Source organism: Lycorma delicatula, chromosome 11 (genome assembly GCF_047948215.1).
Source record: "Lycorma delicatula isolate Av1 chromosome 11, ASM4794821v1, whole genome shotgun sequence".
In the NCBI taxonomy this organism is placed as follows: domain Eukaryota; kingdom Metazoa; phylum Arthropoda; class Insecta; order Hemiptera; family Fulgoridae; genus Lycorma; species Lycorma delicatula.
This window is the reverse complement of record NC_134465.1, coordinates 1578683-1605801: the sequence shown is the minus strand read 5'-3', so window position 1 is coordinate 1605801 and position 27119 is coordinate 1578683. Positions and strand designations below refer to the sequence as shown.

The 27119-nt window shown below is 29.2% G+C and overlaps 1 protein-coding gene across 5 annotated transcripts in view; it reads left to right on the top strand.

Moving 5' to 3' along the window:
• The window catches only part of yem (yemanuclein), a 182062-nt gene extending 155367 nt beyond the window's left edge, over positions 1-26695 (top strand). For 2 of the 5 annotated variants that reach the window (XM_075378485.1, XM_075378484.1), the window contains 5 exons: positions 3396-3646; positions 7911-7989; positions 10942-11023; positions 20245-20430; positions 26410-26695. In XM_075378485.1, coding sequence (XP_075234600.1) covers positions 3396-3646; positions 7911-7989; positions 10942-11023; positions 20245-20430; positions 26410-26438 — 627 coding nt within the window. In that variant the 3' untranslated portion in view covers positions 26439-26695. Of the gene's footprint in view, positions 1-3395; positions 3647-7910; positions 7990-10941; positions 11024-18359; positions 18426-20244; positions 20431-26409 lie in introns of those variants that run through there. The other 3 variants (XM_075378487.1, XM_075378486.1, XR_012758216.1) reach the window with 3 other exon arrangements.
• Positions 26696-27119: the final 424 nt, after the last annotated feature.

Genomic DNA, 27119 nt, shown 5'->3' with positions numbered 1-27119 from the left:
GCACGAGTGGGTAGCATCTCAGGCTTTCATTGGAGATCCCGGGTTCAAATCCCAGTCAGGCATGGCATTTTTACATGTTAAAAAAAGTGTTATTCATCTCATCCTCTGAAGCAATAACTAATGTTGGTCCTGGAGGTTAAAAAAAAATGGGCTACTTAAGAAAAGTATCCAGTAGTGCCAATAACAAATAATTAAACTGTAAAAAAAATGCCTTTAAAATTAAGAGTATTAATTTGAAGTAGAATAATTTTATGTTTGGTAAATAAAAAAGTTCTTATTAATTTTCCAGCTAATTTAGTTCTAATGCAATACAGCATACTATAGGGAGGAAGTATGCTAATAGAGCCAAATTTTCCGTGTCAGAGCTTTAGCAAATGTTAAAATTTCACGACCCCCCAACTAAAAAGCAATTTTAGCAATGAAAACTTTTAGAGGAATGGTTGTTGGCATGTTTTTGTGTGATATCAGTCGACTACTGGATGGACTGATTTTGCACAATGGTTTCTGTACATTTTTGATCGGTTGGTCAAAGGGACAGGAAAATATGGGCTTTATTGATTCATATTCCAAAAATTTACTAAAATGGAGGTAAATTTTTCACGTAATTTAATGCCTCTTAAGTCCTTAGTAACTTATTTTATGATGTTCTAGTCTAATCCCCCCGCCCCCCTGTGAAGGGATAAGGGCAGAAAATCGTTTTTTACTGTTTCTAGACTCAGTTACATTCTTATACTAATTAAATGATTCCATAACATGAATATATCACTTTGGAAAATTTAATTCAGAAGTAAGGTATAATGAAATTAATCTTTTGGGTATTTAATCAGTAACTGTTTTTCTTGATATTTTCAGAACAATTATTTTCCTTTTTTTTAATAAAACTTGTACAATTTTCTTCTGACTATGGATCATTGATGCCATTTAATTTTGATTACTATAAGTCAAGTGGTGAGATGTGGTCTGTGTAAGTCACATATTCAAAATTCTATTAAAAATAATTTCTACTTGCATTCTTAAATATTTTAATCTTCCACTTAATTTTTCCCCTTAAGTAGTATGTCAAGGACAGAGCACTTTGAACCCAGAGCATCCGGATCATTTCACAAGATTTTTTTTTTTGTGTAATTTATGCTATTATTTTTAGAAGTATTTTTTAATATCATTCTTTGACATTTTTTAGTAGTCTTTTATATACATGTTGTCTGGGCTAAAGGTATCTAAAAGTAATGGCCTATATTTAGAAAACCAGTTGTTGTAATCTCTTAAATGTTGGCTCAATCACAGGAAATATCTCCAAGATTAGTTCTGTTTACTTCCAAGATCAGCACAAAGCACATGTGCACGCAAGCTGACTCACAATGCAGCTGTAGTTCTTAAAAAAAAGAAAGGTTTTTGAAAGTTTATGTCTGGAGTGTAGCTTTATATGGAAGTGAAACTTGGATGATTGGAGTACCTGAAAAGAAAAAATTAGAAGCTTTTGAAATGTGGTGCTGCAGGAGAATGTTAAAAATCAGATGGGTGGCAATAAAAGGATGAAGTGACAAATGAAGAGGTATTGCGGCAAGTCAATCAAGAAAGAACCATTTGGAAAAATATAGTTAAAAGAACAGACAGACTTATAGGCCACATATTAAGGCATCCTGGAATAGTCGCTGTAATATTGGAGAGACAGGTAGAAGGAAAAAATTATGCAGGCAGGCAACGTTTGGAATATGTAAAACAAATTGTTAGGGATGTAGTATGTAGGGGGTATATTGAAATGAAACAACTAGCACTAGATATGGAATCTTGGAGAGCTGCATCAAACCAGTCAAATGACTGAAGACAAAAAAAAAAATATTACTAATATTGATGATATTATCATTCGAAAATCTTCCATTTCATCATCACTATCCCCCCAGCAATAATCGGAGTCATCATCTTCACTACTATCACATTATAAAATCGCTTTTAGTTTGTCATCTGTCATAATTTTTTTGTGCCAATAAACGTGTTCTGTTTGGTTGTGAAGGAACCACAATTTGATCATTAGCCATACTCAAAAAATAAGAAAAAGACTTGGACCAAATACAAATTCACATTCTTTATAAACACTAAATGCAGGTAACATGCCACAAAAAGAAACCAAAGCCTAACTGTATAACCTAATGACTGTAACTGCTAAAAACGAAGCTTTACACTGATCATCTCTACAGCGCTACTGATTGGCGAGATGATTGTCTGTCGGCTGCGTTAGAGGCAACCTTGTCACTGAATGTGTTAATGGGTCAAATGATGTATATTTTTTTTTTTATCTGGCTGTGTTTTAATGGGTTTTTTTCTATTAAAATTAATTTAATCAGTTTTAATTGCCAGTGTTTGTCATGTTCGTGTAGTATAATATAATTATTAGGAAGTATGAAATTGGTCTTGCCATTAAAAAAATAATGATAGATATTTGTGTTCTCTGCATAATTCTGTTTAAACTAATACATTCTACTATCATAATACCTACATTCCATAATCTATGTAATTCTTATTTACTCATATTATATTACACGTTAATATTTCACTTGAGCAAAGTGTTACCGATTGAATTAATACTTATTTAAGCTTTTTCATTAGTGAAGTTTCAGGTGGTCCTCCAGTAATTGTTTTTTTAAAATATTGTGACATATCAGCTACTTATGTATAATTAAAATTAGTTATTATCAACCACCATTGGTTATCTAATTAATTGTGTATACTATGTGGCAAAGTGTCATAAATTTAATTGAATAGGTAGACCCAAATAGGTATGCATATTAGAGCACAGGCACACAATATTTTCCCTAAGTCATACAAGGAAGTATGTGGTGTCCACATCAGTTTTTTTTTTTTATACAGCAAAAGCTCTATTATCTAAATTTACCTTAGCAGAAAACATCCATTAACCAAATGTAGTTAACAGATTTTATACTTTAGTAATATTCTTAAATAATTTGATACACTGTTAATATAAAAAATTTATTCAGTTTTTTTATATTAAAAATCAGTAATTTTGTTTTGATATCATTTGATATAGTTAAGATGTAACCTGTTTAATTATACAATCTCTTTATTTTTATAAGTACACAAACTGTTGATCACAACACTGAAAAAAATAAATCAGAGGAAATTTTATTTTATTTTAATAATAATTTATATTTTTAATTAAAACATTTAACATACAATTAACTAAATTGTGTTGGTTTTTGTTTTTCTAAATTTATTTTGCCTTTCAATCATATTGAAATTTTTATATCATATTGAATGTTTAGTGATTGTTGGATAATCTGATATTTTACATATTTGCAAGGTGACCACTGTGAAATTTAACATACTGTGTTTTTTCTTCTATGAACGAAATTAAAAGATTATAATTTATTATGTTTCAGAATTTATCTGGACATAAAACAGTGTCAAGCAGTCCTTTCTTCTCATCCTCATCCTGTTCATCTTCTTCTTCATTTGTTACAAATAATGAAGTTAAAAAATCAAGCCAATCTGTAAGCAGTTACCAAAATGAATTTTATAAACACTTATTACAACATGAATCATTATCCCCTCCACCACCGCCACCTGCATCTTCTTCACCAATTTATAACAAACAAGATAACTCTAGTAGGCATCATAATTTTTTGAGTAGGTATGTATAAATTTTTTTTCTATAGTCATTTTTGGCATTATTGGTGTTAATGGTTTTCTGTTCATAACGACGTATTTTCTTTTTCCTTCCAGAACTCCATATGAACAATGTTAAAATTTCTCACTTTTAACTATATTATTTTTTAACAATAAGATCATTCTTAACCTCATGGTGTAAAGCTATTAATGTTATTTTTCAATGACCATGTGTTTTTTTTTTATTTCTAAGAAAGAAAAAGGAAAACTAAAAGGTGGTGTTATCTAATATATATATATATATTATGTTCATATATTAAATGAAATTTAAACTACCAAAACACAGTAGTAAATAGATTAGTTAAACTTATATTAATTTCAATACTTACATATTTATTATCTATTTACTATGTTTTAGTAGTTTAAATTAAATATTGAATTACATTGTTTTATTAAATTTAATTAGCATATTGGTCAATAAATTATTTGATTTTTCAAAAAATATATATATATAAAGATATAATGGTGCCTGCGATTCTGTCATCCTTTCACACAAAAATACTCACCAATTGAGCTGAAATTTTGTATGAAGATAATTTTTATACCTGGAAAGAATATAGGACCATTGCTGTTATGAAATGTCTTACTGTTTTAAGATGGTGACCATTTTAATGGCTTGCAGTAACAACTAGATTATGTTACTAGATGATATTCAATTTTACTACAGCCAAACTGTCGTTCATATCAAATTCAGGAGACCACTTGTAGTATTTGAAATTAAATTTTCTACAAAATATTATGTTGTCTTTTTTGATAATCTCTTTTGGTAATCGAGAAAAGTAGCTTTAAAGATGCTTTGGTGTACAGTGTGCCAGCTCAACCTACACAGCCACTGCCACTGTTATTGTGTGTGCAATGTGACTGGCTGCACCTGCCACCTATTACTTAACTAAAAAAATAAAATAAAAGATGAGAAATAAAGTATGGTCATCTCCTCGTAGTGTTTGTCAGTTAATCCTAAGAATCATGCAAAATACTTTACCTGTAAGAAGAACAGGTAATTAGCTATAACAAATATTTTTCTTTTTTAAGATTGTGGCCGACTATTCTGAAACCGCATACTTCAGATTATTCAAAGTTTCAAGTCTTATGTTGACCAAACTGTTGTTCCAAAGAATTTACTATATACTGATAGATTTTATAAATTGAACAGACTTTGATCTGTTATTTATTTGTATTATTCTCACAAGCATGTATATAATAAATATAGGGGGCTCCATTCACTGGCTTTGTGGATATTGAACATTTTAACATTCAAAAGTTGCAGCCAGCAGCAGTAATGCTCGGCATGCATGTGGCTCGGGTGACGACTCTATATGTTGTACTTATAGTAATGGCAGTATATTTTCTGTTTATTATTTAACATTAATCGGTTGGTTAAATAAATGTCTTAAATCATAAGCAGGGATGCTAGACATACAGGTATAATGCATATTTGAAGCATAGGTACGTTTATAAACAAACATCATGTTACATGTTACATCACATAACATGTAAATGATATTGTTCATTGATTACCTAACTTTTAGCTATAATTATAATAAATTATATACTTAGAAAAAAATAAGAAAATATTTTCAATGGTGTATATTGCTAAATAGGCAACTTAAGTAAATATAAGATAGGTGAGGTTATGACATTGTTGTAAATATCAAACCCCAGTTAGCTGAAAGAGGACAGTTGATGCAAATTTTTTCATATTTTTTTTGCTTGTCAAATTAATATTTTAAGTATTGTAAAATAAAGTATTTTTAAAGAGCTTATGTTTTTATAAGCTTGTATGATTTACATCCTAATGAATTGTGCCGTGTGCCTAAGCATACGGCACAATTCACTAAAAATTCAAGGTAAGCTGGTTTAGAATCTAAATTCTAAGCTTACCTTGATTTTTTTTCCAAATAATTAGCTTATATTATTTATTTTGTATAAAACAAGTATTATCAGTTTTTGATTAAATATATTTATCTTATTAGATTCTCTCGTTAAAGCCCATCAGGGCTAGGAACAGGGGTGGTGGTGTGGCAACCGGAAGCGTCACAAGGCGGGTGTATTCTCCTACGGGGTTGGGATGTCTTATTAGATTCAAATTTCATTTCATTTTTTCTAAATAAGATGTTACTAGAGCTGGAATAATTTTTTCCCTCTTATGACACAAATTTTTCTTTATTTTTTTTACTCTAAAGCAGGGGTTCTCAAGCTTTTCACAGGGCCATGTGAGATTGCAAAAAATAATGGCATCCTGAATAGGAGCTTCGCTTCCTAATTTTCTTAGCAGAGTCCATGCATAACAACTAGAGATCTGAAAGTTCAGGCTTCCCACCGTTCCTGACCATTTCTGTTGTCTTGCAGCATCGAGGCTATGGAGAAGCTCGTCTGCTACCTCTTGATTGCCCATCTCAAGGAAGCTTCGGTAGAGAACTTCACTGTTTTGGGACCACCCTGAGATATATTCTCTGCAACACCCTCTAGGGATGCACTTCTTAGCGATACTTGTTACTGCTCTAGTAAATCTGCTATAGTTTTTGCTGATGGTGGTATCCAGCCTAGGCATTTATCCTAAAAAAATTTTCCCAATTAACTTTTTTGAAGTTCCATCTAGGGCAGGGTACAGAGGTCGTGAAATTTGGCTACCTGCCTCTATACGGTGCTGGCTGTGGGGAAAGTCACAGAGAACTTTTCGGGTGACTAGCAGCGGCAGGCTTTTGCCGTCAGTTGAGGTGAAACATAGATCCGGGTTATACTCCTGCCTCCAAGCCGCTGATTTAAAAGTAAATCGGTCAAAGACAAGAATAAGATTCTCATCCTCAGCCCATCTCACCAGAGCCTCACCATTCGTAATAACACAATCCTTATATTTCCACTGCTTGTGGTGGCTATTAAAATCACCAGCAGACCGCAGAATGAGGTTGTATGTGGATTATTGACATTGGCCACGAGACAGCTGGGGTGGTTTATAGATATTGGACACTGTTATACTTCCGATTTTAACTACAACATTATGAATTTCATTGTCCATGGAGGTGGATATGAGAGTGGCGTTTTCTATATTGTGTCTAACATAAGCAGCGACACCGTACACATCATGGTATGTGGCCCCAAGTAATTCATATCCAGGTATTTTGCCTCTTTTCCGCAATTGTTCCTCAGTGTTACAATGTGTTTTCCTGGATTATGACCAGATCAATATTGTCGTTCTTCAGTAGTTTCAATAAATACTGGCCCTTAGAATAACTTAGAGAACCTATTTTCTTGTTTGTCTGACCACCACCTAATTAAATATACAAATATAATTTGTATATTTAGTGTTAATTAGATGAAGTTAGCGAGCGTAGGTTATGTTTGGCTTAAATTTAAACTTCCTTTATTTTTTACAAGGGTTTCTCATGATCTACTTATCTTAGAGATTGGTGTTGGGTGATTTTTTTTTTAATTTCTAGTTATCATTTTGATCCCCACCAGAGCTTTTGTGTATTTGTTAACATATACCAGTGAAGGTCCAAATAAGCAAATTTCAGTCTTTCATCAACATATTTGATATGTGCAACATTCAGTCTTTCATTGTAACAAATATCAAATATGATATATCTGATATAAACTAGAATTCACCTGCATTAGTAATCATAATTAAAAAATGTTTAATTATTGGTTTATTTATTATGTAGTATGTGTAAAATATTTGCCTTTAACTTCCTAATGAATTTTAATTTTGTAGCTGCAAGATTCCTGAACAGGTCTGAGCACTTTCTTTACGATTTTATAGTGTTTCACTTTAATTTTCTTATTAAGTTGTTGAGTGTTTTTCGGGTGCATTATTTAGACTATATAAATGATCTCAAAGGAAAATATTTACTGGTGTGAGAGTCATTCAGAGAGATGGACATTTAACAAGATCTTGTCATCCAGTCTATCTTACTAAGAAGTTTGAGCAAGTATGTGTCATTGTATGCGACATTACTGTCTTATGTGAAGTAATGTTCAACCAGCCGATCTTCTCATATTCCAGCCTATACTGTAATCCTAGAATTGTGTCCATGTAGCTTCTATCTATTAGGTTTATAACATATAATTTCTTTTATTCGTACAGTCTGTCTTTTCTGGTAAATTATTCCATTGTAAAGCTAATTTATGTAAGGAAGAGGTTAGACTGCTATAAATAAAATTATAACTTTTTAATCTTAGTTTTTTATTGATGTGTGAAGCCAATGTGATTATTAATATTATTTTTACAGTTCGTTCCCGAGTGATAATATTCTTGAAGACATTCCAACTAAATATTCGTCAGTGTCTCTCCATTCTGTTCCTGGCCAGGTGTGTTTTATCTCTTTTAATCATAATTATATACAACATTTCCAATCATTTAATTCATGTGATAATCTGAAGTCTTGTATTAGTATAACTAACCAAATTTACATTCATTCTTTAAAGATTTAATTTATTAAGTTTGTTATTTTATCTTAATAACATAAATAAAAATCTTTTTGCTTTATTATCATCTGAAAATTAGTTTTTCTTAAACCATTTGAGGTAAAAAATTAATTTTTTTTTTACTCAATAATAATACAAAAAATTTCTGCTAGAAGAATTATCAGAAGATAGACAACATTACATACAAATAAGACAGAGCAGCCGAGCAAAACATTTCTTGAAAACAACAAGAAAAGAAAGATATTGTTTATAAAATTAATTAAAAAGTAATTATAAAAACAAATTCAAAAAAGAAAGAACAGCACTAAAAATTATAAGGCATTACTTTTCCAATTCTTTGCACCTAAATAAAAACAAGAGTAAGGGTTATTTGTCAGTAAAACTAACCTTATTTATTTTCAAAAAATATTTTTTTTTTAATGCACTTTAATTTTACTTAAATTAAAGATACACTTACAACGATCATTGCCCATATGAAAAACATTTGCAAAAAACCCAAAGGCATATTGATAAAAAATCCCTTTATATTAGAAACTAATAATAATAATAATGTTACTAGTAATAATAACTAATAATAATGTTACTAGTTTTTAAATATTTTTAACAATTAAGTTGTAAGAACATTTTTGTTCGAAAATATAATATAGCTATGAAATTAGATAAAAAAAGAGGAAAGGAGAAATAATGATTAAATAAATAAATAAAATAAAACAAGAAAAGAGGTAGAGTAATAATGTAGAGTATATTATAGAGTATAAACTAATGCTGTCTGAATATGACGACATGTAGTAAATAGAAACCCTTACCTTAAATAATAAAATATAAATTTATTGATAAACAATAACAGTAGGTTACTACAAAAAGCTAAATTGTATTAAAGGTGATCACTGATGTAATGTAAGGTTTGTAAATCCATACAGATTTTCCATCCATTGAGAGTAGAAGCAATTTACATAATGCATTATTTCTTAATAGAAGAGGTAGATTGATTAATCTGTTTGATTACATTTCTGCCTCCAGCTTTTTTTTTACAGCTGTGATTCATGCTAAAGTGAAGTACAAAAGGAACTAGTCAAGAATTGTTGCTTTCTGTAAGAAATCCGTATGGTAGATAGAGTAAAGGTCCCACTTGCAGATGTATTGCAATTTTAATGGGCTAGGTGTACCAATGTGCAACAACACTTATGGCTCAGTGAAGCTACAAAAAATTTCACTCTTAATTTTTTTTAGTAACTCACTAGGTTTGAATTGCTTGTTAACTTGAGAATAGCTGTGCCAGTCTTGGGTATAACTTATATTTCAAGTCCAGTCACAGCCTTATTTTTATTGGCTGCGTACTCATTTATTTCAGTTCTCATACATGTATTTTAGATTGTATCAAAAGGTTCTCAGACAAGCTCTATTTAAGGAAAAGAACTTAATTTACCTAAGTTTGAACATCATCTTCAATATAGTCATCCTGCGCAGTAATGCACTGATTCTAGCAACTTCTGGATGCGACCTTGAAGTTCTTTTGTAAGCAACTTACAACTTTAGGATTTGTGCTTGATCTTTGTATTGGTGTTATAGTGGCGACCTTTCAGCTACATCTTTGAGGAAAGGAAAAAATCCACAGGAGCTAAATTGATTACTAGTGGTTCTCTGCAAGAAAATTACAAACAAGGAGTGTTCAGTGACAGGGTATGTTGTCATGGAGAATTTGGCTTTTCATCTGCCACAGATGCAGTCACTTTCACCAGATGTTCCCCATCAAATACCTCAGAACTTGGCGATAAAATTTTCTATTGTTAGTCTGGCTCAGGTAGATGAATTCTTTGAATTTTTCCCATATTTTTTGGGATGATGCTAGTGGTTATTCTGGATTACTTGTCCTCTGTGGACTTCCTTCTGCTTTTAAAGCATGTGTGTAACCCACTGCCTCATTGCCAGAAGCAAATTGGAAGTCTCAATAGCTGATTTTCCTAGTACTGCAAAATTTTATGTTTGCTCTTTCTATCAAATTCTTATCCATAGCATAAGTGCAGACTATCTAACACACTTAATCACAAAAACATGTTTATCAATTTCCAACGTAAACTCAGCAATTGTATGACTGGAAATAATGCATTATAAAGTTTACAAGTTAGGCTTGTTGTTCAGTTAACCCTATGCTGTTATACAGGGTCATGTGACTGTATGTCTGTTGATTTATAATAAATCATATTTCAAGTTTTCAAACATATTTCAAATTTTGGTTATCTATCCTGAAGCAGATCCCTTGTATCCATGTTCATCTCCAGTCTCTTCTATTTCCAGCTAATTTACTTAGTTGCTACCATTTCCTTTTAGGTCGTTTGTAATTTTTAACCTTTCCCATCCTCTCATCTTTCCACCTTCTGTTGATCCTTTTAATATTGTTTTAATCAATTCTCCTCTCATACGTCCCAGCCAGTTAGTAGCCTTCTTGTTCTGAGTTTCATTCATTCTTGTCATTACTCCTTGATTTTTCACTCCATTTAATCCTCTCCAACTTCCTTTAATCATTCACTTCAAACACCTCTTTTTTCTGTTTCTCTTTAAATTATGTTTCACATTCATTCAGAAGTACAAACAAGTAACTTCCTCAAGTGTTACTGTATAACTGATTCTTTTTATTAAATCCGTTCTTAATTCTTATTTTATTTTCTGTTTTAGAATTTTCATTTAACTTTGTACCTAAATACCGGTTCTGTTTTATATCTTTTTATTCTTCCTTCTTTGTGTGAATAATTATTGGCTTGTCTCCTCTTCTCATTACTTTTGTTAGCAAGGCCAATAATACAAATAATTATAATATTTTACTTTTTTTTTTTTCAGAGTAAACACAATATACAAAGCAGTAAACAATCACAACAGTCATCCAATATCGGCCAATCGATGCCAAATCTTCAATCTTCCGGTGAGTCAAATGAGTTATTATCAATGTGTACTAATTTTCATCAACTTAATTTTAGAAATTGTTAATTTTCTTTAATTTAAAATTTATTATTTCTAGTTTGTCATTTTCTTCTTACGGTTTTATATATGTAACATTGAATGATATTTTTGTTAGATGTTTGTATTTCTTAATTTATATCTTTTGCCTGAAATGTATAAAAAAATTTGTCTCTGGTTACTTTTTTGTAGTTTTAAAATTTGTTGATAGGTGCATACAGTAGATTACTTTTAATTTCTATGTTTATTAACTTTTTTTTTTGCTTCATTTTTATTGCATTTGACTGAAATTTTATTTCTGCTGTCTCTTTATTGTTCCTGTTTCCATCTCTCGAATATTAATCAGTTTTTTTTTTTTTTTTTTCTATCAATTTAACATCTCTTGTTAACAAAATTATTTTAACATTTTTAAACTTCAGTAAATTATTATAGTTGAGGACATGCTACTTGATTTTATATAGTTCATTTAATTAACAAGTTATTTTGTAGATTTAAGTCATTTTCATTCAGAGTAACTTCACCTTTTTGTTTATCCCCATATTCTTCGTTTTATATTGTTTCCATTTCTAAAGAAAAATATAACTTAGCTTACTTCTACATTTTTTTAACATATAATTTGAGTAGTGCCTTCCTGAAATTGTTTCTTCTTGTAAGGTTGCCGAATGTGTTTGACATAACATTAAGCACACCAACCTATTTGGCAGAACCAGTGATGACAGGTTCCTACCACTGCTGAACAGAATGGACAGCAGATAAGCATAGAACAAGTTAATAGATTATTAGTGGCTACTGTATAAATGCTCCATATAAGTAAGAGTAAACAGTTTATTTCAATTGTAACTGGAAATCAGTGGATAGATCCTATACTTATATATATTTAATATTATGCGAAATACCAGTAGTTGATAAGTTAAACTTAACATATTAATTCCTATAATTGATTTTCCCAGGATCCCCCATCTTCAGTTGCAACTGAATTCTATAATTAAATTTAAACATACTGTTTTTTATAATTTGTAAATTTATACGTTGTCCAGTCCTGGACAGCAAAATTTACTTATGTTCATAAAAACTTCAAGTTTTATAAAAAAGTAACAATTTTGACAAATACATAATTACAAAAAACTGTATGTTTTAATGTAATTATTGAACTGAATACTTACTGAAAGTGCAGGATCCTGCAAAAAATTGATTATTGGAATTAATGTAAGTTAAACTTATCTAAGTACTGTTTTGATAGTTTATATTTCATATAATATTAAATATTATTAACACAGTGGTCAATACGTTAATGAATTATTTGAATTTTCAGAAAAGTGTGTATATGTTTATATATTTTTATACACACAAGGTTTATCCCAAAAGTAAGTATACTGATTTTTTATTTAATTATCTACTGGATTTAACTGAAATTACAAGTTATCTCCGAAGTATGACCCTTGGAAAATTACAGTGGTTTCATTTCTTCCACTGTTCATAGCAATACCGGATGTCATTTTCCTTAAGTGTGTGTAGCTCATCATTGGTTACAGTCTTTTTTATGTTTTCCATCATCCCAAAATGATGACCCTTCAACTTCAACTTCAATTTAGTAAAGAATTAGAAATTGCATGGAGCTAGATCTGGGCTGTAAGGAGGCTGTGAAAGTAAGGGAATGTTTTTCTTTACCAGAAATTCTCGAATTAAAAGTGAAGTGTGAGCTGGCCGTTATTGTGGTGCAGCACCCACAATCATGTGCAATGTCCATATGGACTCGCTGGACCCATTTTCAAAGTCTTTCCAAGACATCTTTGTAAAATGCACTATTAACTGTCTGTCCTGGAGGTACAAATTCTTTGTGCACAATGCACAGCTCATACCACTTTCATTGTTTGTTGACAAGGTTGGTCTTCCAGAACAAGGGCCATCTTCAAAATTTTTTCAGCTCTCTTTGGAAGCTTTGTGCCACTTAAAAACCATAGTTCTCGATAGAGTGGCATCTTCATAAGCTTTGGTTAAAAAATTAAATATTTCTGTGGCAGACACACAAAATTTGATAGCGTAATGTTATTCAATATTTTCTCCCTTGTAAACATAACAAGGTTGTAAAACATGACCATACCTGAACAGCAGTAGCCTGTAACTGACTCAACTGATCCAGTTGAAACAAGGTAACACGTACATGCTGTTATACATCAAGGACGTTTTACATTACCTGTTAGAAAAATCAGTATACTTACTTTTTGGACAAACCTCACATAATAAAAATGTTGTATAGCTATTATTATGATAAAAAATCAAATATCTAAGAATAAACAATTTATTATTAAGGATAAATATTTAATTTATGAATTAAGTTATTATGATTTAAAACTTTTTAATAATAACAATGAACTTAAAGTAATATACGAGTTACTTTATCTCGCTACCATAAAGAGATGTTTTTTTGTTTGTTCCTTATAATTGTGAAAACTACAGAACCAATATTACAAAATTTTAACTGTAGTGTTCTTATGACCCTTGGAATGTTTCACTGTTTAAACCTCACCAGTTGCTACTATAGAAATCATAAATAAAAAAAATATATAAATAAATAACATAGAACTTATTTCAGTCAAAACGCATAGCGATAGAATCATTGTAATAAGGATAAAATCAAAACCTAAACCGACAACGATTGTTAACGTCTATACGCCTACAAGCGCCCATGATGATGATGAGGTAGAGTGTGTATAGGAAGAGATTGATGAAGCAATTAAACACGTAAAAGGAGATGAAAATTTAATAATAGTTGGAGATTGGAATGCAAGCATTAGAAAAGGCAAGGAAGGAAATATGATGGGGGAATACGGGCTGGGCAAAAGGAATGAAAGAGGGGACCGACTTATAGAGTTTTGCACAAAGTATAATTTAGTAATTGCCAACACACAATTTAAAAATGATAATAGAAGAATATACACTTGGAAAAAGCCAGGCGATACTGCAAGGTATCAGATAGATTATATCATGGTTAAGCAAAGATTTAGAAAACAACTCGTTGACTGCAAAACTTACCCTGGAGCAGACATTGATAGCGACCATAATTTGGTGATAATGAAATGTAGATTGGGGTTTAAAAACCTGAAGAAAAGGTGTCAGATGAATCGGTGGAATTTAGAGAAGCTTGAGGAAGAGGAGGTAAAGAAGATTTTTGAGGAGGACATCGCAAGAGGTCTGAGTAAAAAAGATAAGGTAGAAAATGTAGAAGAAGAATGGGAGAATGTTAAAAAGGAAATTCTTAAATCAGCAGAAGCAAACTTAGGCGGAATAAAGAGAACTGGTAGAAAACCTTGGGTTTCAGACGATATATTGCAGCTGATAGATGAACGTAGAAAATATAAGAATGCTAGTGATGAAGAAAGTAAAAGGAACTGTCGGCAATTAAGAAATGCTATAAACAGGAAGTGCAAACTGGCGAAAGAAGAGTAGATTAAAGAAAAGTGTTCAGAAGTGGAAAGAGAAATGAACATTGGTAAAATAGACGGAGCATACAGGAAAGTTAAGGAAAATTTTGGGGTACATAAATTAAAATCTAATAATGTGTTAAACAAAGATGGTACACCAATATATAATACGAAAGGTAAAATCGATAGATGGGTGGAATATATTGAAGAGTTAAACGGAGGAAATGAATTAGAAAATGGTGTTATAGAGGAAGAAAAGGAAGTTGAGGAGGATGAAATGGGAGAAACAATACTGAGATCTGAATTTAAGAGAGCATTAAAAGATTTAAATAGCATAAAGGCTCCTGGAATAGACATAATACCTGTAGAATTACTGCGCAGTGCAGGTGAGGAAGCGATTGAGAGATTATACAAACTGGTGTGTAATATTTATGAAAAAGGGGAATTTCCATCGGACTTCAAAAAAAGTGTTATAGTCATGATACCAAAGAAAGCAGGGGCAGATAAATGTGAAGAATACAGAACAATTAGTTTAACTAGTCATGCATCAAAAATCTAACCAGAATTCTATACAGAAGAATTGAGAGGAGAGTGGAAGAAGTGTTAGGAGAAGACCAATTTGGTTTCAGGAAAAGTATAGGGACAAGGGAAGTAATTTTAGGCCTCAGATTAATAGTAGAGGGAAGATTAAAGAAAAACAAACCAACATACTTGGCGTTTATAGACCTAGAAAAGGCATTCGATAACGTAGACTGGAATAAAATGTTCAGCATTTTAAAAAAATTAGGGTTCAAATACAGAGATAGAAGAACAATTGCTAACATGTACAGGAACCAAACAGCAACAATAACAATTGAAGAACATAAGAAAGAAGCTGTAATAAGAAAGGGAGTCCGACAAGGATGTTCCCTATCTCCGTTACTTTTTAATCTTTACATGGAACTAGCAGTTAATGATGTTAAAGAACAATTTAGATTCGGAGTAACAGCACAAGGTGAAAAGTTAAAGATGCTACTATTTGCTGATGATATAGTAATTCTAGCCGAGAGTAAAAAGGATTTAGAAGAAACAATGAACGGCATAGATGAAGCCCTACGCAAGAACTATCGCATGAAAATAAACAAGAACAAAACAAAAGTAATGAGATGTAGTAGAAATAACAAAGATGGACCACTGAATGTGAAAATAGGAGGAGAAAAGATTATGGAGGTAGAAGAATTTTGTTATTTGGGAAGTAGAATTACTAAAGATGGACGAAGCAGGAGCGATATAAAATGCCGAATAGCACAAGCTAAACGAGCCTTCAGTAAGAAATATAGTTTGTTTACATCAAAAATTAATTTAAATGTCAGGAAAAGATTTTTGAAAGTGTATGTTTGGAGTGTCGCTTTATATGGAAGTGAAACTTGGACAATCGGAGTATCTGAGAAGAAAAGATTAGAAGCTTTTGAAATGTGGTGCTATAGGAGAATGTTAAAAATAAGATGGGTGGATAAAGTGACAAATGAAGAGGTATTGCGGCAAATAGATGAAGAAAGAAGCATTTGGAAAAATGTAGTTAAAAGAAGAGCAGACTTATAGGCCACATACTAAGAATCCTGAGCATCCTGGCATCCTGGAGTAGTCGCTTTAATATTGGAAGGACAGGTAGAAGGGAAAAATTGTGTAGGCAGGCTAAGTTTTGGAATATGTAAAACAAATTGTTAGGGATGTAGGATGTAGGGGGTATTCTGAAATGAAACGACTAGCACTAGATAGGAAATCTTGGAGAGCTGCATCAAACCAGTCAAATGACTGAAGACAAAAAAAAAAAAGAATTTATTTTGCTAAATTTAATGTTGTTTATATCAATCATTGTATTTGTCAATACTTCAGACAATTATTATGTGATTTACTGCATTTAATTTCATTGTCTATAAAAAATCAGTAAGTATGTAAACACAAATTAGTTGATTATAAAATCTCAAAGAAAATGAAGACTATTACTTATTTAACAAATATTTGATGGTTTGAGGATATTGAATTTCAATATCATTATTGACTTCTTCAGAACATTATTATGTGCTTTACTAAAATTAAATGTCATTGTCTAATCAGGTAGCAACCCACGAGAATTAATCCTCACAGGAGTAAAGTTGCACACTTAGATTTATATATCTTGAACTAAAAACTTCCATCAGGGTAAGCCATGCATGTAATCGACTTAGATTCGACTTTCAATTTGGTATTAATACTTTCATAACGCATAAGTTGGCAAGGTTGTAGATAGGAGGAAGAACTTATAAGGTTATAACAACTACATGAATCTACACCAAAGCATGCTCAAAGTCCTGAAGAGCAACATCTATACTCGGCTCAAAATCAATTTCAGACTTTAAGAAATGCAATATAAGTTGTGAGTAGAGTGATAACTCTAAGAGAGAGAGAGAGCCCACACATAATTATTTTTAAAAAACTATTTCCAATTTTTGAAATTCTATACACATACAGTGTGGATGAAGTAACGGCAGGGGATGCTAGTGTTTCATATATAATGATATCGTAATAATGTTTAATGACTAGAAAAAGTTCAGTCATTTCACAAATTCACAGCTAAGTACAATAAAAAAAATCTTATATATTAAAGATTCAGTGTGCTAGTAAGGTGGATTATATTAATTGTTAATTTATTAATTTTTAATATATTAATAATCTAAATTTTAGTATTTCTTTATATTTTTTTTGAAACAATTTTTACGAGCACATTCATAATTTTCAGTTTATTTCAACATCCATTTACCTTAAAAAAGTTGACTGTTTCTTTTTCAATTATTTGACATTACATTTGTACATTACTGTACATTACTATTTGTCCTAATGTGTATAGTCAGGATTTGTTGTTTATTAGAGATTAACAAGTTAGTTGTTGAGTGATTGTTTTAAGACATCCATAATAATTAATTATATAACCAATTCATCTAGGCATCAGTTTTTTTACCTTTCATTTAAAAAAAACTTGTTTATATTATAAGTCATATTGGGTGTAGCTCATAAAGTGGAGGAAATTAAAGCTTTATTTAAAATTATTTACTAATTTGTAAGTTTCGTGTACATTGTAGATTGTTTGTTGAAAATTTACTTGATAGATTATATTTTTATTATTCAATTGAGCACAGTATTTTTGTGTTCTTTTTTTTTTAAGTTAAATTTATAGTAGTATGTTTTAAATAAGAAAAGAAAGTTAAAATTATTTATTTTTAGTTTTACATTTAAATTTATTTTGTTTTGTAATATTAATACAACCATTATAAATTTTGAAACTAGAGTTGCTAAAATTATTTTTGAAAAAATGACTGAAATTTAGAACTAACGTCCTTTTTGAAAGTGTTAAACAATATCACCTCGGTGTTACATGAAGTAATGAAAATGAAGAAATTATAATTAACAAATATACTATTTTTTATTAACTACAAAACTAGTATTCCTACTAGTGTTTAGTTTGCAATAAAACTATTGATCAAAGAAGTATTGTTTTCAGCAATCCCTATTGAATGTGTAAAATTAGCTTAAAAACAGTCTAGTTACTGAAACTTATAATTACCCATCAGAACATGGTTTTGTCAGCAGTTGCTTTTATTTTTTAATCTGTTATTTTTTTTATATATAAATGATCAAAATGGCTGCCTGGTTTCTGGTTTTTAGTAATTTTTTTCATGGTTTTCAGTATTTTCAACATCCATTTATTATAGTAAAATCTTTATATGTAATACACGTATGATAAATTATTTATGTTTAATGAAATAAACTTTGAATTAATAACTTTCATATATAGGAAGCTGTTATTAATATATGAATTGAACTAATAATAATAGCTACTTCTTTACTTTTTCTTTTTTTTAGTATTCTGGTCGAGATTGAAATAAAAATGAATGCATCAGAGTGTATTACTGTACTTATATTATTTGTGTACGTATTATCTGTATTTGTTGTTATATTTCTATAATGACTTAGCCTTCGCTATTTACTACTATAAATTAACACAATATATCAGTCAATCTGCTGGTTAGTAATTTAATTATATTTATTAACCTATATTTATTTATTATCTTCATTCCTGTAGTAGTAAAATCTCTCAATCTTTCAAAAACAAAAGGTCTCAGGTTTGGCAATTTTCACTCTTCAGAATTTCCGTTTCACATACCTATGCACTAGCTTCAAAGCATAATAAATAAATATTTATTCTCATAAAAATGTAAAAGTACAGTATATAGATCACATCAATATATGATAACAAATGAGAAGATAAAAAATTGATGTCTTTAAATCCCATATTAATTATATAAATACAGACATATCGAATAATGTTAAAATAAATACATTAAATATGAGAAAAAAATTACTACAAAATAATTCACAATTCAGAAGTGGCTTTTGAAAGTTATGTTGAGCACATTTTTATGTGTATGTTGAACAGGATCTATATAAATCATGTTTTGTTTTTTTTAATTAGTACTATTTTAAATAACTTTGTAGGAAGATTTTTCAAATGATTCAGCAAATTATTAAAAATGGCGACAGAGGCATAGACAAGGATAAGTTATATTTAATTTTAAAGATATAGGCCACATGATTTATATTAATGGCCAGATAATGATCTGACAGCCCAATTTTGTTCTAACGTTTTGAGGGAACCCTGACAAATATTTAATTATGATGAGAAGCTTAACATTTTTTTAGGCACTTTAGAACAGTATGATTTGATTTTATTACAAATCACATCAGTTTTTTTATTCATCCTATGAGAACTACCATCTAATAAAACACCCAGAAATTTTGCTTTGTAAGCAACAGAAATACTATAGGTGTTATTATTAATCGAAATTCTATCCATATGTTGTGTTATCAGAATTTAAAAAAATCAATAAATAAATAACCATAAACTGTTAGAAGCTATTATTTTACCTAATAACATGCTAGTCCTGCATAAGGCTTTTTGAATGACTACTTGAGGAAAATGAGTTCTGGACAATCCTAACTAAAGACTATCTCATACCTCCTACCTCCATAGTTATCCAACCCATCCACATTTGCTCAGGAGATCAAGGTGTATATAATATATGCTGCAATAAATTATTTTTCCTCCACATCACTACACTCCTAATTAACACATACCACTTTTCTACTTGCTTTACTTTTCCAGTTTCAAACTTTTTCACTCCAATAACTGCATTCTGCATGTAATGTACATGTTAGGAGATAATGGACCATATTTCTTAATACATTAATTCTCCAGCTCTTTTTCATAATGTCTCATTGTAGCATTTAAAAATATGAATTAAGTTGTTATACTCAAAATAAAAGTTGAATCTTTTGAATTTTTGCCTTAGGAGACAAGTATGCATTAGGATTTTTTTTTTATTAATTGGAAAAATACTAAAATATTTTTAAATTAAAAACTTAAATGTTTTTTCTGTTAAAAACTATTATCCTATTTTGAAAAATTGCAGGATTTTCTTTGTCTATGGACTAATGTACATAGAGGATCTTAAATTAGACATTTAACTAGTACGTGAAATAATATTGCTAATCAGTATATTGATTGATAAATTGATTTTAATCTATTTTTTTTATTTTTTTAATAATTTAGTAGTATTTAACTTAAAATATGGCAAGAAATGGGGAAAAGCTATCTTCTTTTCTTTTAATTTTTCTCGTAACTTTTATTTTTGTTTATTTTATTTTTTATTTTTTTATTTTGTGAGCAATTTATTGGATTTATGTTCAGGAGTAATACAACATCATTCATCTTATCATTCATCCCATTATCATCATCATCATCATCATAATCAGCTTAATCGTCATTCTCAATCAGTGTTACCACAACGTAATTATAAAAATGAAGAATTTTCCTCTTTAGTTACTACAAAGACTTCACAACCATACAATCAGTTTATTGATTGGTCTTTGACAGGTAATAAAAGATATTTAAATCTAATATTTCTGGAGGAATATGTTAAACTAATATATATTAGTTTTTATTTTTTAGAGAATTTTTTTTTAAATTTATTTATAGTGTACAAAAAAAACAAAATGTAAGATTTAATTTAAAATTAAAACTTAATTCTGTAAATGATCTTAAATTTTATTTAAAAATATTGTTTCATAGTTGTATATTATATAGGAGATTGATTCTATTTGTAATAACTGAATTCTAGTTGCAGTTATACATTCCTTACTAATACTGCAAAATATTTAGTTGTCATTTAAACTCCCCAACAAATCTTTGTAAAAAAAAATCTTTCGCAACAATAAGAAGTAGTATTTTAAATTGCTTTTAAAGCTATCGTTACAGTAAATAAATTCTATTTTGTTTTTTTATGTTTATAACATGAAATTCATTGTTTTTCATATTTTTGTTTGCATCTACACCTCGCATGTGACATCAGAATTGTAGTTCATGTGTAGGTAGGAGTTGTAATTTATGTACTAAGATAAAATTTAAAAAAATTAAATGTGGTTGTTTCATCCTTTAAAAATGTGCATCTTTTATTACTAGTGTCTTATAACAAACATGAGGTGTTATTTTTTCTTTTAAAGCTACTTGTAATAATTAGTAAAGTTATGCTACTAAGAATAATTATTTTTTTGGTTCTAAATATATTTAAATCATAAATACCATTTACATTTTTTAGCCTTTGAAATCAATTTTGAAAAATGGAGTAAATTTCAATTCAGATAATTTTTTTTTGTCTTTTAATTATATAAAATAAATAATTTGGTAATATCATTTTATGTTTTTTCCTAATAATTTGTAGACGGAAGAATAATTTTTATAAAAAGATATTTTAAACAAAAACTACAATTTGTTTAAAAATATTTTTTATTTGTTATGAACGTAAAGCTTTTTTTCCTGTCTTTCAAGATATATGATCAAACATATTGATTCCCACTTTAATTACCTATTGATAAAAAAAGAATTCACTAATTAATATCATTCTTATGTGTAGTTTCTGACCGTTTCTTTTGTCAGATGTTTTGTTTTTTAACCATTAGTAATATATTGCTGAAAACATTATTCTATAACTTGGCTCTCTCATTTATCATACTGAATCAAAAAGTAAATTGCTCAGCTATCCCATACAAAGGACCAATCTCCAATCAGAAGTGATGTTCCCTTTCATAAATAATTTTTCTTTAGCTAACCAATTTTACACAGTTCCATTATAGAGTGATTCAGGAGGAACGAAAAGTAATTTTGGAACTGATTTCAAAGCTTCAAATAAGGAAAAAGTTGTTAACAAATTTAGTCAATAAACGCTTGTTATAGAATTATAGCTAGCAAAAAATTTTGTTCGGATTTCAGTTCCTCCGTGATGAAATGAGGTCATACTGAAATTTTCAAGTCATATAAGGGGTAAACTTGATGGTTTCTTATGCCTTTTGACCTGAAAAATCAAATTAAATAAGTTTCAGAATTGTGTAGTTTTCAAGATATCCAATGTAAAGCAGAAAAATTTGGTAATAAAAAACAAGTTTTTTAGGTTTGAATTACAATAACTTTGTTAAATGGCTGATAAATATGTAAGTTTTACTATCAAAACTTGTAGATTGTTTAATTCTGAATAAATGGATGTAATAAAATGTATGGAAAATAAAAAATTTTCAACTTTATTATTAAAAACAGCTGTAATTAGTAAGCTCTTTTGTACTAGAACAGTGTGTCACAGAGAGAAATCATCTGGAATTTTTAAACAATGAATTTCTTACAGTGCTTGAAATTGTATTGATGAGAACATGGTGCCATTTTGCGGCAAAATAATATTTAAGCAGTATAACAAACAAAAAAGGTACAAGTATGGCATAAAGGTCTTCAAATTATGCAGTGTTCCACATTATACGCATAAACTTCAAATGCATGCAGGTAAAAACTTTTGACAATGTATACACACAGCTGGTACATGATTGTTGACTTCTTAGAAAATTAGTGAAAAATGAATCACATTTAGTTGACACACCTAGAAAAAAAAGGAAAAATTCACTGAAAGAAGTAATGCAGACAAAATTGAAAACTGGAGAATACAGGGCTAAAAAAAAAGCGGTATAACAGTTTGAAGTGGAAGGATAAATGAGACGTTTTAATGTTTTGTTATTATCAACAAAACATTCTAAAAAATTTGTGAAGACTACTAACAAAAGAGGACAAGAAAAATACAAACCGAAAATTGTACACGATTACAACCAAACAAAATGTCCAATAGATTTATCAGATAAAATGAGCGCCTTTTCATCATAACTGAGAAAAACCCTCAAGTTGTTTAGAAAATTAGGCATTGAACTGCTATTAAACACGCCATTGTAAATGCAATGATTCTTCACAATCTAATCACTAGAAAAAAAATTATGGTCCTAATCATCAGGAAAATGTTTTGACTTTTAGACCTAGACATTTGAAACATGAACTAAAACGCAAAGCTACAGTTAGGAAGAAAAGAAAGTGATGGCAAAAATGATATATTGAGATAGGACACAACAGGAAATATGCTAAAAACAAAACATTTTGAGCTGAATGTCCCTCATAGCCTCATTATTGTTTGCTGGTTCTACTGATCTTGTACATTTAATTTTTTCTAACTTGACTCTTACGTTTTTGTTATATTTAAAAAAAAAAAAAAAACATTATTTTATATATTGCTTAAAAATCATTTGTATTTTACATATTTCATTTTTTTTTTAAATACATGTACAAAGAGTTAAAAAATAAAAGGTATTTCTATATTCTATTAAGTATCATTCTATGTCATTTTTACCTCCCTAATTATGGACCTCTCAATAGTCACACAGAAAACATTTTTGAAAGCCAAGTTGTAGTATTATACAAATAGGTTATGCCGGCCACCGCAAATAGTAAAATACAAAGTTTATGTGCCCGGCAGTGAAGTACAGCAACTTAAAGATAGATCTTTTTCCAGTTACGGTTGACCCCCCCATGGCCTAATGCAATAAACATAAATCTGGTCACAGGTGACCCCCACAGCAGTTAATGTGTTGAAAAAATTTGAATTACTTTAAAAAAACTTCAGCTAATTTTTTTTTATTTGGATTTGCAATTTTATTTCGAAATTAAAGAATATACCCATTCCAATGACGCTAATTTTACCTGTTTTTTGTGTATTATATTAATTTTTTTTTTAATTTTGCGTATGTTAATAATTTAATGGTGTGCCGCTTACAGCTGTGTAACAATCCATTGATTATATTCCTGTTGTATGTAGGGAGTAATTTTGTATGGTTCTCATATGTTGTGAATAGTTCCATTCATAGCTATTATAACTACACATTGTTTCTGTACAAAATAATCATTAAAAACTGGATTAGCATTTCATTTTCCTTTGCTGCATATATTTTAACGTGTTAGATTGTTTGATTTAATTTATTTTCATTTTTTTAAATTTTCAGAAATCACACTCCTTTTTGTTTTGAAATCTCTTTATATCTTTTTTCTTGTATTTATTTATTACATTACAATAATGTAGGAAAATTTATAATCAGTTTCACTGACATTATAATAACTCTTGGTGGTTTATTTAGTTAGTATTGCACTACTATGTGAAATGGATTATGCATGTTGATATGATTTTATAGAATTTGATGTTTTGGATTTTATTATAAATATAGTAATTTTAATCGGTTGTGGTATACTTTGCTTGTTTGCATGAGAATCATAATATTATAGTTAATAATTATCATTGCTTATGTTAATTATTCTCTTACTAAATTCTCATTTTTTTCCGTAATTATTAATTTTAATTAATATTTATTTTATATATATATATTTTTTTTTTTTACTTAATATATAATTATAATTATTTATAAGCAAATAAATATATTTAGTTGCTTAATATTTACCATAAAGTTTGTTACCTTATATTACCAAGTTAATTAAACTTACATCTTTATATATGGCTACCAGTTTAGCCCTTGTTAATTCCTAAATCTATGGTGGTTATATGGAAAGTACAAACTCTTGGTTTCATTAATTATAACTCAAGTTGTACTTAAAAAAGAATTTATTCGTTAATGAAATCATTTTAGTGTTTTTAACAATTAGCCTGAGAATATATTGTTATTCCACTGTCTATATAATCAACTGTTTTTGATATCAAAAAACATTTGCCATCCCTTCTTTGTGCCCAGAATTTGCATAACATTTTTCAGTTTGGATGGACACCATCAAAACTAAAGGATACCATTCATTGGTTGGCATTTATTTATTTGATTTATTTTTTATCTTAAGTGTTATGATTAAAATAATTGTTCATCCTCTCACTTTTATCAACTGAGTAACATCAAGGTGCCTCCTATTTCTTTTTCTTGCCGTCTGATAATAATCAAGAATCCCCATCTTACTTAAATATTTTTGTACACATGATGTGCAAAAACAGTTTGATGTAGGAGAAACCTTGAAATCTAAGAAAATTTTCTATGTAATAGTGAATCTGAATCGTCCATACATGTGAATTTCATTGCCTAATTTTTGGTTTAGTTCTTTGAAAAAGAGGGGTTGTTCAGAACATGAATATCCAATTCATCGTGATTATTTGATTATCCATTATTGAATTTTTTTTTTAACTTAATTCATTTATAATTTCATCATCTTGCACTTCCTCTTGTTTTGTCTATAAAGTGTACAGGTTTTTGATAACCAGATCACACTTGAAATTTTTAATTTAGTAGAATTTTCTTCTTTTTTTTCTTACATTTTATTCCCTCAGGGGGGATTACATCCATTGTATGGGATTGTTGTAGTTTGGTAAATTGTTTAAATTTTCTACCTGGAGTTCAGTTTGGTAAACCAGTTTTGTTTTATAACCTTACAATGTATGAATTTTCCTTCTGCATTAATTCGTCACAAGCAGTAGTAATTTTTGTACGTCTGCAACTGATAACAGCATTAATTGCAGTTTTATTTTGGTCAGTACTTATTAAATGTGCTCCTTCAGTTGCAAAATGTAAGGTTTGGTGTAGTGTAATAAACCAATTCCTTTCCTCATCTTGACAAGAAGAGTTTATATGATTTGATTGAGTTCAGAGCCTCTATCCAAAACATGTAGCACAGCACCAATTCCCATGAAGATATGATCATTAATGTTGTCCCAAGTTAACATAGTAGATCAAATGCTGTTTTGCAGCATGTTTAGTTGCTACTCTGATTAAGGAATAAACCCACTTCTACAGCACATACAAGATATTGTTTTAATGTAACAATAATAATTATGTAAACTTGCCCAATTTAAACACTGCTTTCCTTGTTCTAAATGGTGTTATCAAACATTTGGGGCTAGATAATGTACCAATGAAATATGTGTACTGCATCCAGCAATTCTTCTGCACATAGTTCCTGGGCATAACCTGTTAGGATTGAGGTGATGGGTTAGACCGTGCCACTTTCATGAGCAATCTGGCATGTTGATGTGGGAGATTTCCAATAACATATGTTGACCATTCCAAACTATATGTCGGCCTCATTGTCTGTTTGGTATAGATCCAACATTGAATTCTTGTATGCATGGCAGTTTTATATATATTTATATGTTTGGATCAAATCTAGTAATCTAGCCAGTATCTAACAACTTTCATCAGTGTTTGCCACACAGGAAGCTTTGCCCCTTTCCAGCAACAAGAAAGGGAATTACTTTACAAATACATAATATATAATACATTTTTTGCAAAAATGTTATTACATCCATTCTTTAGTCCAGTTTATTACTTTTTGTACTTATTCTTACATAAACTTACTTCTTAATTTCCTTCCTTCTACTTCTGTGACAACAATGTTGTCCAATTTTTTCTTACAATTTTTTTTTTTGTATATCCTAAACAATTAACTTACTGCAATTGAACTCTAATTTTTAATATTGTTTTAATTAATTTTTGTATACTTTTTTTTTAGGTAACAATCACCAGTCTTCGTCACAGTAAACATTGAATATATTTTTTCATTATTAAAATAAGATATGTGTTTGTATATTTAGTAATAATGCTTATATTTAATTAGTAACTATTTTTTAATAATAACTTAACAACAATATAGCTATAACATATATAAACATTTATTACAATTATAAAAAATAAATGTTAATTTAATATTAGCATGTCATTGTATCGTATATATATATTTTTTTCATCAATAATATTTCATTATAGAAGAAATTATTTTAATTCAAATTATATTAATATTATCATCGGACAAATTTATTTTTTCAATAAAAATATTTTGATTACTCTAAATATTATTTCCAGTCGTACCAGAATATTTTTTAGTGACAATACATTTATATATCTATATAAAAATTTGTTTTATCATTCTTGCTATTATAATAATTATTACTATTATAATAAAATTATATATTTTTAATTATTATAATTTCATTTATTATATATCAGTTATAATTGAAACAATTACTTTTATTATATCAATGTATGTGTATATATTTAATATAATGTGTAATTAATTATATTTGAGCTTTAAATTTTTAATCGAATTATAATTATGAGCAATATATATATAATTTAATTATGATCCTTAATTAATGAGTTTTTGTTACCATGTATATAGATCTTAATGTATAGTAATGAAAAATAAAAATTAAAAAAAAGAAA